The sequence below is a fragment of the Pholcus phalangioides genome, unplaced genomic scaffold, assembly GCF_987345545.1.
Source record: "Pholcus phalangioides strain wild (caught in Gottingen) unplaced genomic scaffold, Ppha-v1.0 ptg000020l_1, whole genome shotgun sequence".
Lineage (NCBI taxonomy): Eukaryota > Metazoa > Arthropoda > Arachnida > Araneae > Pholcidae > Pholcus > Pholcus phalangioides.
In genome coordinates this window covers 12764249-12780464 of record NW_028301613.1, presented here as the reverse complement: position 1 = coordinate 12780464, position 16216 = coordinate 12764249, and the positions used below count along the sequence as shown (strand labels likewise).

General features: G+C 44.1%; 2 protein-coding genes across 2 annotated transcripts; one reads left to right on the top strand and one right to left on the bottom strand.

Annotated features, from left to right (window-relative positions):
- Positions 1–716: 716 nt before the first annotated feature.
- On the bottom strand, positions 717–7024 carry LOC149070997 (pantetheinase-like). Its single transcript, XM_089248299.1, has 3 exons — positions 6853–7024; positions 4328–4552; positions 717–2237 (listed from the first exon to the last, which is right to left on the bottom strand). Exons 2-3 carry the CDS (start codon positions 4538–4540, stop codon positions 858–860), a joined length of 1593 nt encoding a protein of 530 aa, XP_089104425.1. The 5' UTR covers positions 4541–4552; positions 6853–7024; the 3' UTR covers positions 717–857.
- A 155-nt stretch (positions 7025–7179) lies between these two features.
- Positions 7180–15804, top strand: LOC149070996 (vascular non-inflammatory molecule 3-like). The gene is made up of 3 exons (XM_089248300.1): positions 7180–7400; positions 12896–13103; positions 14174–15804. The coding sequence occupies exons 2-3, from the start codon at positions 12915–12917 to the stop codon at positions 15566–15568; spliced, it is 1584 nt and encodes a 527-aa protein (XP_089104426.1). The 5' UTR covers positions 7180–7400; positions 12896–12914; the 3' UTR covers positions 15569–15804.
- Positions 15805–16216: the final 412 nt, after the last annotated feature.

Here is a 16216-nt window from a genome sequence, read left to right as displayed (position 1 = left end):
TAAAGTTTTATAGGAAGTATTCATACCCTTCACGAACTTCCAGGGTGTACGCCCATCTACTACTCTTGTTTTCAAGAATAAGCATTGATCCTGCGTGTTGAAGCTAATACGATACATCCTAAGTCTTCGACGTCTCCTACTCGTTTTCAGAAATGCTCGCGCTTCCTATTTCAAAGGCTATGCACGCTTCCTGCTCTTTCCCAGGAACCCTGAAGCTTCCTATTTCAAAGACTACGCATGCCTTTTGCATATTTCTATAGAGTGTACTCACACCATCTACATATTTCTATAGAGTGTACTCACACCATCTACATATTTCTATAGAGTGTACTCACACCATCTACGCATTTCTAGTGAGTACGTATACCTCCTACTCTTTTCCCGGAATACTTACAAAGAAGCACTCATATTCTACATTTCAAATATACGAGCATGCATTTTAGAGGACGCGCGTGATCCACACATTTAAATGGAGTACTCGCATCTTGTATTAGTTTCAAGGGATGCGAAATGTTATAATATAGGCGTATTCTTAAAGTGTTTAATGACTGTCACAGTTGTAATGAGAAAAGTTTTGACGTACGTAAGCTTCAGGTCGAGAAACGGCAACAAATCGTTGATAGCGATTGGATGAGGAGGTCAGTTGTATTCTGGAAAGGGGTGGTTTAAGCTCTGTGATATTCGTTGTGACGGACATAGATAACAACTAAGCACCCTTGAAAAGTATTTGAACGATTTAATATTGGATTCAGAATGATTTAGGTATACAGATACGTGTGGTACAGCTTAAATGATTCATGGCTTCAATGCTCATGAGCATGAGTGAGTTATCCATCAACAAAGTTCACACGAGGAAGTTAGAAGTATTTGTAGAAAGGGACGAATGGCGGATCCCTTTCGTAGACGCGAGCCATCATTCCCGCCTTGAGCAGGGGCGCATCCGAGTCGCCCCTAAATGTCAATACAGTCTCGGTACCATCCACCTTGACATCGTACTCGGATTTCGGGGCCAGTCGGAAGTTCTTTTTCGAGACCGTCGGATAGACTCTAGCCGATTCGCTGAACGTGGCTCGAATCTCGATGAAGTCGAACACCGTCTTCGCAGTGGATGAAATGGCAGCACACGGACGGCGACCACCCTTGTCGGGATCGCATCTAACCACGAAGCAATCTTCTTCGGCCCAGTGGTAGTAGGACCTCACGTCATTGGTGCCGTTGAAAACTGCCAGGTAGTAGTCATCGTCCATGCTGTCAGCTGAATAGGTCACGGAGCAGCATGTCCCAGCATGGCAAGCGGAAGCCCAACCTTTGGGTTTGTCCAACTTGACCAGAGCGTATTTGGCGAATTGATCCTTGAAGCAATTGTAAGAGAGGTCTCCGGCAGCTGACTCCAGCAGAGCGTTGATATCGGCGACGTGGGTCACTTGGCATTGATTGGGGAAGGCACTGCCGTCTTCCTCTCTCTCCTCGTGGGTACCGTCCTGATCGATCACGAATCTGGTGGACGCTTCCTGCTCTGGAAGAGTGTCCCCCAGTGGCACACGTGCTACCAACAGCCTAGACTTGCCGTCGGGGGTGTAGGTGTAGGTCATGGCACCGAACTTCTTGGAGTAGATGCCGCTGCCGAGGGATCCCGTTTGAGGGTGATTGGTGTTCGCGGCGATGAAATTGACACCGTTCGCTAAGGCCCACGACTGCTGCCACTCGATGGCATTCAATGGCACGATATCGTCGAACCAGTACGTCGGGAATATCATCGTATCGACCCTTTGTTTTTCGATCAAGTCGATGGCTTCCTTAAACAGGGAGTCGAAACACACGATCAGACCCATCTTCCCGAATTCTGTGTCGAAGGTAACCATGTCGTAAGGCTTTGGTGTGTTCATCATCTCGAAGTAAAGGTGGTTTTTGTGGTACCTTGCGATTAGGTTACCGTCCCTGTCGAAAGCTACGTCCGTGTTGTAGATCCGCTTCCCGTTCTCCGGACAATTGTCATGATCGGTGTCGGGACAGGGTTGTTGATCCCCCATGTTGGCGACGACGTACATTCGGTTACGCTTGGCCATGCAGCTCAAGGTTTGTAGTACCGGCCTGTCCCGGTATTCTTCTGACTCATCGCACGGGTTTGTCTTGCGCATCTGTGGATCTGGTACATGTTCGGTGAAAGATGTCAGCACCGTTCTGTTTTTCTTGTAGGGGAACAGGCCGTATTCTGAGAACACGATTATATCGGCACCCTAGAAGAATCGAAGAAAAACAAATGTCACATGATTTGGCAACAAAAGATCGAAAACTTAGCATCAGCTAAACAGTACAGCCAATTTAAAACTCCAAGGATTACGATTATTCAAAGCCCTCACGCATATCCGCGGGTTTCTCGATAGGAAAAACGTATGGATATTCCCCTTTCCTTGGAAAAAGCTAGGGCCACACCACACTCATGATCAGCCTGGTCCAAAAGTCATTCGCAAATATTTGCTTCCAATGTTAACATTTTCCCTCCTACAATGAAGCACCAGTGGCATAGGCTGGCTACAGACTGGCTTTCAGAACAATTTAACATGCCAATGCGTGATGTGGTTGGTGGCGTTCTTCGACCAATGTATGGCCACACGAGTGTAGCCTCGGATCAATGCTCGTTGGTGTGTAAGCGTGTCCGCAAGGATGGAATGAGAGCAAAGTATCCAGCGTAAAGATCCAAAGTATTCAGCGGCAATCACCGACTTTTTTACTACTGCCTTAAGGACCTTAGTTCATCGAGGATACTAGACCATTATAAGACATCAGTCACATCATCGGCCCCTGGATAAAGTGATTGCTCAGGGTCCTCCTGACTTTGCGATTTCAGCGTCCACATAGGGCCTACCTGGCAGTCTTTCAAAAGGAACCAAAGACTCGGTGCCTAACAAGCGGCAGCTGGCAAGAGCATAGGCAGAAAAGAAGGACGGACCGATCGAAGTAGAGTCCACAGAGAGCCCCACCTGGAGGCTCTCAAGGACGGAACCAAAAACCCATTGGTCCGTGCCTAGCTAGCACTTTTTTTTCCTTGTAGTCCGTTCACCGCCCAGGCTCTATCGACAATTGCCAATTCCTAGCCGGCAAGCGCAGAGGCTGAAAATAACGATGGAACGAGCCAAGCAGAGTCCACAGAGGGTCCAGCTGGGGAGAGGATATGAAGGTCACAACCGGAGACCCTGCATTATGAGTTACTTACCCCGACCCGACGAATGTGATTCGCCATACGGGGGTTCCCCGGAGGCAGCATTTATTCTGCTTATTACTGGCTGCATTATGAGAAACTTGCTCGTGGGAGGGCAACAGCGTCGCCGTATAGATAACTGTCGCGAGGCAACTGTGTGTTTATTTGTATACTTTTCATATTATCGTTTTCGCGGCCCCGCCCAGGGGCTTCGGGTTCAAGGAAATCTGAGAGACCCAGGGAATTCGGGGGGGGGGGGACGCGCTCACACTTCCGACGCAACTCTATCGGTAGTAAATTGACTGTGGCGATAGATTGGATTTGGTGGGCCTCCTTTATAATGATTTTATAATGTTATTTATACCCTTGGGGGGGGGGGGAGTCATGGCAGGTTAATAAGTCTAGCATGCTTCATTCCTCACTCAGAAGATATTCACGAACAACTCGGATGAACACATGATGCTATTCACGGTGATTAGCATAATGATTATTTCCGTTGAAGAGTGTGTCAGAGTTATTGTACGGGTGTTTTTTCGTCTGGTGATGGCTATAATCGAATAGCGTGGGACCCATGGCCACCACATCCTGCAGTAGGGACTCTAGGCCGAGATCTTTAGCAGACCCGAGGCCAGACTGTTAACGGGCCCATCTATTATGCATTTGTAGTGGTAACAACAAAAATATGATGCGAGAGAGAATCATCTCGGACCTCTGGGCTGGAAACCTGTCAGACTCCCCCTCCCCCCACTTCTTGTGAGGGTCATGCGGGGACCACGTTGTGCAGGGGCTTCCACGATAGGATCTGGCACAATGATTTATGAGAATAAATATGTTTTATTAGAGGTGGTGCCTAAGCCCTCTTCCATTTTGCCCTTTTGAGACAGCGGAAGGGACATTATTATTTGTCTTGGATAAATATTCAAGTATTTCAGTTACGTAGACACAGCCTCATAATTATCAAGGGTTCTGCGTGAAACTTTACGTTGGAAACCCCTGCCCTATCCTATGGACCGGGACCTGTGGTTAAAATAAATATGTTTTTTAGACTAGTTAAATTCAATAACCCGTGGACTAGCGAGAAATTGCTTTCCTTATAAGTCACGTACAAAAGATGCATTGGAGGCGTACCTTGGAGGCTGCTGCAGTCGCGGCTCTCTTGTAGGCGTTGAGATTTGCAGGCATGACGTCATCTTTGGTGCTGGCCGTACTGTCGTGGAAGTAGGTGCTCTCGAAGATGGCCGCCGTGAAGTATTCCGGTCGGGCCAGATCGCCATCGGCCGACGCCACGATCTGCGTTGCAGCGCAGACCACAAACGCCAACATCGTGATCGTCGTCATCATGATGAGGATTCACTGAAAAGACGACCATTCATTGAAGACAATGAACTCAAAAATACGATAGCAATACACCCCCCCCCCCTCAATTGAATACTAGCTTTTACCTGTGGCTTCGCTCGGGTGCATTTGGTAATCTGAAAATTGCTCGGCGATGCGATGTGATCCCGCCATTTCCCCCATATAAAACCTTTGACCCCCCCCCCCCTCCCCCATGACCCTCTTTGAGGGTCGAATTTCGTACAAACCGTTTCTTAGTGAGTCTTTACGTCATGAAATTCTCAAATTTCATATTTATAGCTTCAGCGGTTTCGGCTCGGCGATGATGAATCAGTGAATTAGTTGGTATCAGCGGAGACCGGGCAACAACTTTGTGAAATCAGGCACACGGGGACGGTATGAAAAGTTAATTTTCATTTTATTTCAATAACTATTCAACCTCTTGCAACATGAATGCCATATCACGTTATTTGGAATCATTTTCTAACTGTAAGTATGCCTGTAGGATCAACGGTTAGCCGGTAAAATGCCATAGGCCCTATTGCCTATGCACCCTTCATAGATTGAAGTGTAAGCCATTTTGTTGTCCTTTCACGATGACAAACCAAACTGCATTTTCTTAAGCCATGACCACGCTCGTGTCAAGGCTGGCAGTCTCAAATATTTGCTTCCAATATTTGCCTTTAAGTGTTGCGAAGAAGCGGCATTTGCTTGGCTACACACTGGTCCAGTGTGGCTCAATATTCCTTGACGAATATTCAAAAAGAACAATACGCGTTTTTACCAGAACACCATTCATATTGCGACTATTGGCTTTCTTCGACTGATTTGTCGCCAAACGGACTTGAAAATCGGGAAGGAAGGCGGCACCTTTAACTTGGGTTGGAGAAGTTGGCTTACGGGTAACGTTGAGAAAATTTACTAAAGAATGATGTCGGTAACCATAAGCGGAAACAGGAAGGGGGGGGGGACAGGGCGATTGTCTCCCCCTCGTTCAGTAAAATAAAAACGTTATTGGAATAGGGCGTAGGCGGCAGGGTGTATGTGGATATACGATGGCCCGTTCACTTCAGCCATCTACGGTGATTTCCTCTCCACTCCCGATTCGAAAACTCACCCTGCACCCGTTGGTGACGGTAACAATGGTTTCAAGACAATGAGGCTGAGAAAATGTAGTAAACAACGATTTTTCGATAACAATCGTTTCTTTCGAATAATAAGGTTGAGGAAAAATTATCGACTACCTTAAAAACAATCGGATAATGAGGGACGAATAACGTTTCAAACAATGACGATAACAATGGTTATTGGCCTCCGAATAATGAGGCCGGCAAAAACTGTAAACATCGATTCCGATAACAATGGTTTTCAGACAATGAGGTTTGTGAAATTGTCAAACAATGGTCTTCGAATTAGGTTGAGAAAATTTGCCAAAGAATGATGTCCGTAACAATGGTTCCTGGACAATGAGGTTGAGTAAACTTATCTGACACTGTCGGTAACAATGTCGTAACAATTTCTTTTGGATAATGAGATTGATTAAAATTATCGAACAACACGAAATGAAATATTCAAAAAATTTGCCAAAGAATGATGTCGGTAACAATGGCTGCGGATAAGAGGGTAGTTGAAATTGTCAAACAATGAGATGAGATTCAATAAATAATTTTAATTTAATTATTATTTTTCATTCTTTCTCCCAAAAAATGATGTCGGTAATTTTCCGTTACTGAGGTTGAGCAAAAGTTGTTGAACAATGTCGTTAAAAATTGTTTCCAGATGATGAGGTTGAGAACAACTTATCAAACATTGGTAACAATCGTGTTCCCATAATGAGGTAAAAATATCACAAACATCAATAACGATAACAATGGTTTTCGGATAAATAAGGTGGTGAAAAATTGCCAAACAATAATGTTCGACAGTAAGAACGGCTCGTCGCCGCAGCCAAGTTGTCAGCTAAAGTTGGATTTCTGTGGTTCCCAACTTCGAGGCGCGAATGCGAGCCGATTTCCCCGTTAAAAAAAGTCTCGCTACAGAAAGCAACAGGCCTACAGCGGCGAAATCTCCAATCGTTACACTTCACCCATGGTTCGAAAAATAGATGGCAGCACTATAACACATGCACGCTCATTGCGGCATGAACCAATTCGTTACGATTTCCGTAGAGGAATGTGGCCGAGGTGCACGTTCGGTTTATTAGTAGTAGTATTAAGAATGACTTTCGAATTGTGCTACAGAATGAGAAGCCTTTGTTATGTGTGTTCCCAACATCAATCAGTTAATTAAAAATCGTTAACACTGTAGAGGAAACTCACCTCGAACTGATCCCACTCAATGACCAATCAATGGATTCGGTTGTCGAACCACACTCAATCGGAGAGCGATCGCTAACAATTGTTGTCTCTCCTTTCAATGATATGATACACGAGTGTGGAAAAAAAGTGTTATCATCATTATTATTATTTTTGATGGAACTTGATCCGAGCTTATCGAGGATGTAATTCGTGCTTATCTCTCTCTCTGGTAACTAAGACATTAAATATATATTTTTTTTTTCAATGACGGCGGTCAAGGTCACACACGAAGACACGTTTGACACATCGTCGATGACTCCTGCACACGCCTTTAGGCACCTACCAGAGATTTGACTCGACCGAGTCGTTCTTGTTGTTCCGTGCATCCGATAATTGATAATTGTCGATAAGAGCTGCAGACATTGTTCCGAAGACCCTTAATAATAATATCAAAGTCTATTTCTTTCTGCTTATCGTCGAGCGAGATTACGTTCAACGCACAGATCAAGTGGCAGCGCTCGTCCCGGACAGATACAGCGGTCGATCCCGGGCTCCTTTATTTCGTATCGGTGAGTTTGGCTCTTCTTTTGACTCTCTTTTCTTGGAATCTATCTGTATAAAATTGATTTTTTTTCTGTCTATCTGTGTGTATGATCTCTATATAAATCTACAATTTTAGCCGCCAAATTTTGCATATATACGAAACTGGGCCCGACTTGAATAATAGGCTACTTCAAAAGTTTGTCAGTGCTGGGCCCGAAATAGGCCAGAAACTGTCGGGCAAAAATGGTTTTTCTGAGCTTCAACAGCGACTTTCGGAATATTTACTTTGACTGCCGTGCGTTTACACATGTGCGTTACACATGTGCCGTGCGTTACATACAGTGCGTTTCACACATGTATATGTCTTTACAATGGTTTGTCACTTCTTTCATGCAGTATATTCCTTAATAATGGTAAATTACAGTCTATTCCTTTATAATGGTTAATAACAGTCTATTCCTTTATAATGGTTAATAACAATCTATTCCTTAATAATGGTTAATAACAGTCTATTCCTTAATAATGGCTATTAACAGTCTATTCCTTAATAATGGTTAATAACAGTCTATTTCTTAATGGTTAATAACAGTCTATTCCTTTATAATGGTTAATAACAGTCTATTCCTTTATAATGGTTAATAACAGTCTATTCCTTTATAATGGTTAATAACAGTCTATTCCTTTATAATGGTTAATAACAGTCTATTCCTTTATAATGGTTAATAACAGTCTATTCCTTTATAATGGTTAATAACAGTCTATTCCTTAATAATGGTTAATAACAGTCTATTTCTTAATGGTTAATAACAGTCTATTCCTTTATAATGGTTAATAACAGTCTATTCCTTTATAATGGTTAATAACAGTCTATTCCTTAATAATGGTTAATAACAGTCTATTCCTTTATAATGGTTAATAACAGTCTATTCCTTAATAATGGTTAATAACAGTGTATTCCTTAATAATGGTTACTAACAGTCTATTCCTTTATAATGGTTAATAACAGTCTATTCCTTAATAATGGTTAATAACAGTGTATTCCTTAATAATGGTTAATAACAGTCTATTTCTTAATGGTTAATAACAGTCTATTTCTTAATGGTTAATAACAGTCTATTCCTTAATAATGGTTAATAACAGTCTATTCCTTTATAATGGTTTGTTACTTTTTCAATTCTCCTAGTAATTGAAGAAAACACGATCAAGCGCCGGGTAATATAGCTAGTAAGTCGATAAAGGATATTTCGGATCTATGAATACATTCAAAAAATGCTCCGAAACTCTCACTAAAAATCATCGCAATCATTCGTTATACATAAAGGGGTCTCCTACCTTTTAACACGGTGGAAAATTTAGAAATGTTATTAAAAATATTATTTTTATCCACTGATTTATTTCAGAATTTTGCCGTATATATTAGATTGCTTATGCTATTCTACGTCCGTGTACAAAATTTTACATATCTCCAATACTAAATGTTTTAAAAATTTAAGAATAAAATGCATTAAAAACATGCGCGCGTGATAAAATGACATGACATCAAAGAAATTGAATAAAAATTGATTCAAAATAAAGGAAACCGTTTATTCCCTAAAGTGACAAAAAAATTTATTTGAGATACATTCATATAACTATTTGGGTGTTAAATTTAAAAAAAAAATTAAAAATTAAATTTTGAATAAGAGCGATCCCTTCTTGATAGGGTGACCATACGTCCCATATTCCCCGGGACAGTCCCGGTATTTTCTGTTTTTTTTGGCCGTCCCGACTTTTTGGCAAAAGTGTCCCGGTTTTTCCCGTATTTCACACGAAACCTACTTGAATTTTTATTCCTTATTGAAGTCAAAGATTGAAATTATTTTTCAACTCATAAATTATTTTATGATAATTACAACTATATATGGGAATATTAATCTCCCATATTTGCCTTGGTAAACTTATGGAATACATTTTAATCCACTGCAATTTGCAGTAATGCATCATTTCCCGCCATTGTGATTTTTCCGTAATTTCAACAATATTTGGCAACTGTGTTTGGTTTTGGCGTCGTTTTTAGCGATAATTGGCGATGTCCCGTATTTCTCTCGAGAAAATATGGTCAGCCTACTTCTTCATCATTTTATGGAACTGAACCTTTATTTTGAATCAATTTTTATTCAATTTCATTGATTCCATGTTATTTTATCGCGTGCGCGCGCAAGATGTTTTTAATGCATTTTATGAAAAAAATATTGAAAGAAATTAAGTATTAGAGATATATGTAAAATTTAGTACACGGGCGTAGGATAGAATACACAATTAAATATATGTGGTAAAAATTTGAAACTTTGTACGAGCGTGTGAGTGACCATAACAGTGTGCAAGCGCGTATGCGTGCAAAAACAGTGCGCAAGCATGTCAGTAACTAAACCGAAGAGCCAAAAAAACTGGTACGGGCATGCGTATGCAAATAAAGAGATATGGAACCAATCAGAGTACGGCGCTGCGGTCGGCAACGCCTATATAACACAACAAGTGTCTGGCATAATTGTTAGATCGGTTACTGCTGCTATAATGGCAGGTTATCGAGATTTAAGTGAGTTTGAACGTGGTGTTATAGTCGGCGCACGAGAGATGGGACATAGCATCTCCGAGGTAGCGATGAAATTTGGATTTTCACGTACGACCATTTCACGAGTGTACCTTGAATATCGGGAATCCGGTGAGAAATTAAATCTACAACATCGCTGCGGCCGGAAAAAGATCATCCAAGAACGGGACTGACGTGTACGGGTATGGAGACAACCTCATGAATCCATGGACCCTACATGTCAACAGGGGACTGTTCAAGCTGGTGGAGGCTCTGTGATGGTATAGAGCGTGTGCAGTTGGCGTGATATGGGACCCCTGATACGTCTAGATACGACTCTGACAGGTGACAAGTACGTAAGCATCCTGACATGAACATTATTGAACATATCTGGGATGCCTTGCAACGTGCTGTTCAGAAGAGATTTCCACCCCCTCTTACTCCTGCGGATTTATGGACAGCCCTGCAGGATTCATTGGTGTCAATTACCTCCAGCACTACTTCAGACATTAGTCGAGTCCATGCCACGTCGTGTTGCGGCACTTCTGCGGGCTCGCGGGGGCCCTATACGATATTAGGCAGGTGGACCAGTTTTTTTGGCTCTTCAGTGTATAACAGTGTGCAAGCGTGTTGGTAACGAAAACACTGTGCAAGTGACCACAACAGTGTTCGGGCATGTGAGTGAGAGAAACAGTCTACAAGCATGTGAATGACTAAAAGAGTGGCTTAAGCCGGGTTTTCCTAGGAATAGGTTTGTTGCGCAGCGTGAACCGAATCAGACTATTTCGCGCCGACAGAAACGAGTTACATAATCACGCTACGCGTTTGAGTTTTCCTAGCGAGGCGCGTCAGATCAGGGCGGCTATATAAAAGCCCCATTCACATGGGAAATAGAAAAAGCGGGTTTTAAACCCGCTTCAAGAATTTTCACCAATGACTGCTCTCCATTCCTTTTCTTACGAAGGAAAAAACTCGTCAAGCGGGTGCTAGACCTCCCAATGCTACCGCAATATTTGTACATGTGAACGGGGCTAAAGTATATGGCTTTGGCATCAGCTACTCTGTCGCCTGCATGCTCCGGTTTGAAGGGAAGGAAAAGAAAACACACGAGAGTGAAGAGAGAATATCGGCAAAACCGCGGCGCACGACGCATTTGACTCCTCCAGAAGCAGTCGGCCAATCACGCCCGACGTAAAATGCTGTCGTGAGGCGTATTGCGCTCTGTAGGAAAACAGTCATGCTGCTTTTCTTACTGGTGAGTGGACGGCGTTTCGCGCTGGGCGAATCACGTTGCGCGCGGCACAGGAAACCTGCTCCTAGGAAAACCCGGATTTAGAGACACGGTTGCACTTTCAGGAGTGGAGGGAAGCCAAGTGGGTTATAGCACAGGGTGGCGAATTCCAGGGAAGATTAGTCAAGGAAATTAGAACCAGATCGGGAGAAAGGCTTCAAAATTCGTGTAGCCCCAAGGGCGGCAAAACCATAAATGCTCCTGTGGTCTCGAACTAAAACGCAGCGAAAGGTCAGTCAGTTAGATCAATGATTTCAAGTCTTTCATGCTTCCATAGCCCCTACCCCTGAAAATATGTATGGTGCATACATACCGCAGGTTACGCGTGGGGGGGGGGGTCACTCATACCCTTTAGAAATGGTGGAATGTGAGCCAACTCCTCGAAATCCGGAGAGGTTTATGAAACGCAAAGGAAAGATGCGTGAAAGACTTGCCAGAGATATATTCGCCGGATGCTTGCGTATCCTCAAGTTATGTGTAATGTAGCAACAATGACGTCGGTAACAATGGTTTCCGGATAATGAGATTAGGGAAAAATGGTCGAACGATGTTCGATAACAATAGTTTTTAAATAAGTGAAATTGTTGAATAATGATGAACAATAATTTTAGAATAAGTAATTATTGAGTAATATTGTCGAAAAATGTCGGTAACAACAGCTTTCGGGTAACGAGGTTTAGTAATATTGCCGAATAATGTCGGTAACAATAGTTTCCGGATAATAAAGTTCTAAGCAATATTGTTGAGAAATGAATACCCATAACAAATGGTTTTTGATAATGAAGTTGGGCAGAACTGTCGAACAATGTTGGTCACCAGGGTTTCTTGGATAATGAGGTAGGGGATAAAATAATTGAACAATGTCGGTAACAGTTTTTTAGGATAATAAGGTTGAGAAAAATTGCTGAACAATGAATGCCCACAACAAATTGTTTTTGATAATGAGGTGGGGTAGAACTGTCCAACAACATCGGCAACAATTGTTTCTTTGAAAATGAGGTTGGGGTGAAATAGTCTAACAATATCGGTAACAATGGTTTTTTTTGGATGATGAGGTTGGGTTAGAATAGTCGAACAGTGTCGGTAACAATGGTTTCCAGATAATGAGGTGCAATAAAAATTGTCGAACAGTGTGAGTAAAACAGTTGTAAGATAATGAGGTTGATTAAAATTATCGAGCAATGTTTGTAACAATGGTTTTCGGATAAGAAAAATTGTCAAGCACTGTCCATAACAGTGATTTTTGGATAATGACTTGAGGTTAGGTAAAGTTGCCAAAAAATGTCGGTAGCAATGGTTATCGGATAATGAAGTTAGGTAAAATTGTCACAAAAATGTCAGTAACAATAGTTTCCGGATAATAATATTGAATAAAATAATCGAGCAATGTCGGTAACCATGACTTTCTTATAATGTAAAACTCTCGCGTGAACAATGTCAGTAGCAATAGTTTCCGGATAATGAGACTGAGTAAAATTATCAAACAATAATGTCGATAACAATGATTTTTTTGGCTAGAACACAATGAATCTATTTGACCAGGTCTTGAATCCCATGTCTAATCCCGAACGACTGGACAAAGCCATCAACGCCATTTATAATCTAGGCCAGGACGTTGACTGCAAAGGCTAGATTGGTAATTGGATTGTTTTGATTTTCAGGTTATATAAACAAGCCGCCATGTCGATGATGAAAGTGTTGTTGATGGTCGTCACCGTCACGACCGTCGTATCACTAGAAGACGATTACTTCACGGCTGCCGTGTTCGAGAACAAGTACTTCAACGACCCGTCGGCAAAGACCAGGGAAGACATCCTCTTGCCTAATATCCTGGGATTCCAGAAAGCCGCCGAAATCGCTGCTTCCAAGGTAAGTTAGCGCCACCTGGTGATCCCCGGTAGAAGAAAGAAACCCTTACCCTCATGAATGTGGAGTCCACATTGTGAACGATGTCCATCCATCTGGGCAATGTTTGTGATGGATCACAGGAACTTGGGCCCCTGACATTTCGCCTCGGACGGGGCCAAGTGAGTGTGTGAGTGCCCATATGAGTGACCAAGTGAGTGGGTGAGTAACCGTATGAGTGACCAACTGAAGCGACGTTCAACCTAGCTTACCCCCAAACTGTTTTGTGTCTGTGTTAAGCAGTGATTAAATGAAATCATCTTACCTTAAATATATGATTGAGTGATAAAGTGAGTGGGTGAGTTACGAACCGGTGAGTGACTGAGTGAGTGCATGTATGAAAGATGCGCTCAGCTCACTCACCCACTCGGTCATTCATGCGGAAATAAAACCCTTCAACTTGGTCACTTTAATGATCACTCACCCACTCAGTTGGCAACTCATACGGTTACTCAGACACCCACTTGATCACTCGTATAGTCACTCACCATTCACTTGGTTCCTCATACGGCCATTCACTCACTCACTTGATTACTTAGACGGTCACTTGTCCACTCACTTGGCCCTGTCCAGTGAGAAATGTCTGTAGCAAAATGTCTGGAGTGAAATGTCGGGGGCGAAATGTTCGGGGGGTAATAATATCAAGGTTAAAAATGACAAGAGCGAAAATATCAGGGGTGAAATGTGCGGGCAAAATATCAGGGACGAAATGTCAAATCCATCCACCCCACCTGATTCGCCCTTTCCGGAGCGAAATTTATATGGTGCAATATCAGGGGTGAAATGTCCAGGCGAAATATCAGGGGCACAATATTCACGGCAAAAGTTCAGGGGTGAAATATTAGGGACAAAATGTCGGGGATGAAATATCATTGTTCCAAATGCCCAGGGGCCAAAAGTGCCATGGGCGAAACGTCGGGGGCGATGTGTCGGAGGCAAATTTTTCCTTGCAAGAGCTTGCTTTGAACTCGTGCAGTTGGTATCACAATTTGTGATAACATATAATCGAGCTTTTTTGTATTATATCCTTGCAGGGTGCGGACATAATTCTGTTCTCGGAGTATGGCTTCTTCAATGACACTGGCGTCAGGAGCGACATGAAGGCTCTGTCGGAACACATCCCGGATCCGAAGAAAGTCCGCACGAATCCCTGCGACGAACCCAGAGACTACGAGGACCGCCCGATCCTGCTGACTCTCAGCTGCATGGCCCGCCGGCACAAGATGTACGTCGTCGGCAACCTCGTCGACACCCAGCCGTGCGACACCGCCCAGCAGTCCTGCGACGCCAACTCCGTCGACGGCTGCAGTTCGTCCTGTCCGGCCGACGGCGCCTTTCTCTACAACGCCGACGCCGTTTTCGACCGGGAGGGTTACCTCATCAGCCGCTACCACAAGAACCACCTCTACTTCGAGGTGATGGACACCCCCAAGCCCTACGAGATGGTCACCTTCGAGACCGAGTTCGGCGTCATGGGCCTGTTCATCTGCTTCGACTCGGTCTGGAACGAGGCCGCCAAGCTGGTCAAGACGCATCCGGTGGACACCGTCGTGTTCGCGTCCTGGTGGTTCGACGACATGCTGCCCCTGGGGGCGGTCGAATGGCAGCAGTCGTGGGCCCTCGCCAACAACGTCAACCTCATAGTAGCCAACGGCCGCGAACCAGACACCGCGACTCTCGGAAGCGGGATCTATTCCAAGAAGCACGGCGCATTGGTCTACACTTACAGTCCCGATGGCAAATCTAGGCTCTTGATCGCTAAGGTGCCGCGAGGTGACGCCCCGCCAGCGACCACCGGGTCGAGCATCTACGTCATCACCAAGGACGCCGAAGCTTTCGAGGACGAACCAGACGACGGCAGCGCGTTCCCCGACTACTGTTACGACCGGCTGGTCGGACCCGCCGACATCTCGGAAGACTACCGGTGTACCAAGGAGCAGTTCTCCCGCCGACATGGCCTGACGAAACTCACCGAGCGGACTGGCAGTGCCGAAGTGTGCCACAACGGGCTCTGCTGCTCGGTGAAGTACAAGGCGGAGAAGATGGACGAGGACTACTACCTCGCGGCCTTCAACGGCACCAACGACGTCCAGGGGCACTTCAAATGGGCGGAAGAGGACTGCTTCCTGGTCAGATGCGATCCCTTCGAGGGCAGGCCCTGCGCCGCTGTGCCGTCGAGGGCCAGCAGCACCGTGTTCAGCGAAATAGAGCTCGCGGCGACGTTCAGCGCGTCCGCCCACGTGTACCCGACTGTATCGAAACTCAACCACAGACTCGCACCGAAATCGGAATTCCGGGTCGAGACCACCAAAGATGGCCGGACGACCCTCACCTACAGGAGCGAGTCCGGTGTCCCGTTGCTGAAAGCCGGTCTCATGGGACGAGTTTACGAGCGCGACCCGCCATTCGTACCTTTCTATACTTTCTAGAGGGCAGCACCAACTGATCGGAAGCTACTTAATGTAACGCCATGTCCTCCTGGATCACGCTCAATCCCACTTCACGGTTGTGACTGTGACGTCATTTAGGTGATGTTCGTGTGAACGGTAAAAGTGATGAACATACCATCTCTGTAAGGTAATACCACACACACACACACACACACACACTTTATTTTGTAATTAAAAAAATATAAGATGAATAAAAAACTCCGATATAACGATAATTTGTTTTGAAATCTTGTTAGGATTTGCCGTGAATGTTTAATATTCCTCTCGATATAACGATATCACATTTACAACAAGGGTGCTCAACCTTTAGAACAGGGCCGGATTAACCATTAAGCAAAATAAACACGTGCTTAACTTTTCATAAAGTACGCCCAGGGCTGTCTTAACATTATCACACGCCCACATACAAAGTAATTTTTCTGAGAGACGCACACTACTACCTATTTGCATATTTACTCTTGATAATCGGAACCAGATCTAATTGTCACTTGACTACCCGGTGCCAGAAGTGCCCAGATGGGCCCCATGCAGTAAACCAAGTTCTACAAAATAAGGACATGATTTTTGTGGGTCATTAAGTAGATCAACTGTGTAGTTTGACCTATAGAAGTAAAAGAAATGCTACCA

Excerpts from the sequence above, each read along its gene's own strand:
- LOC149070997 (XM_089248299.1), bottom strand. The coding sequence starts at position 4,540 with ATGATGACGACGATCACGATGTTGGCGTTTGTGGTCTGCGCTGCAACG. Across the intron at positions 2,238-4,327 it reads CGACTGCAGCAGCCTCCAAG|GGTGCCGATATAATCGTGTT; the intron begins GTACGCCTCCAA and ends CGATTCTTCTAG.
- LOC149070996 (XM_089248300.1), top strand. The coding sequence starts at position 12,915 with ATGTCGATGATGAAAGTGTTGTTGATGGTCGTCACCGTCACGACCGTC. Across the intron at positions 13,104-14,173 it reads CCGAAATCGCTGCTTCCAAG|GGTGCGGACATAATTCTGTT; the intron begins GTAAGTTAGCGC and ends ATATCCTTGCAG.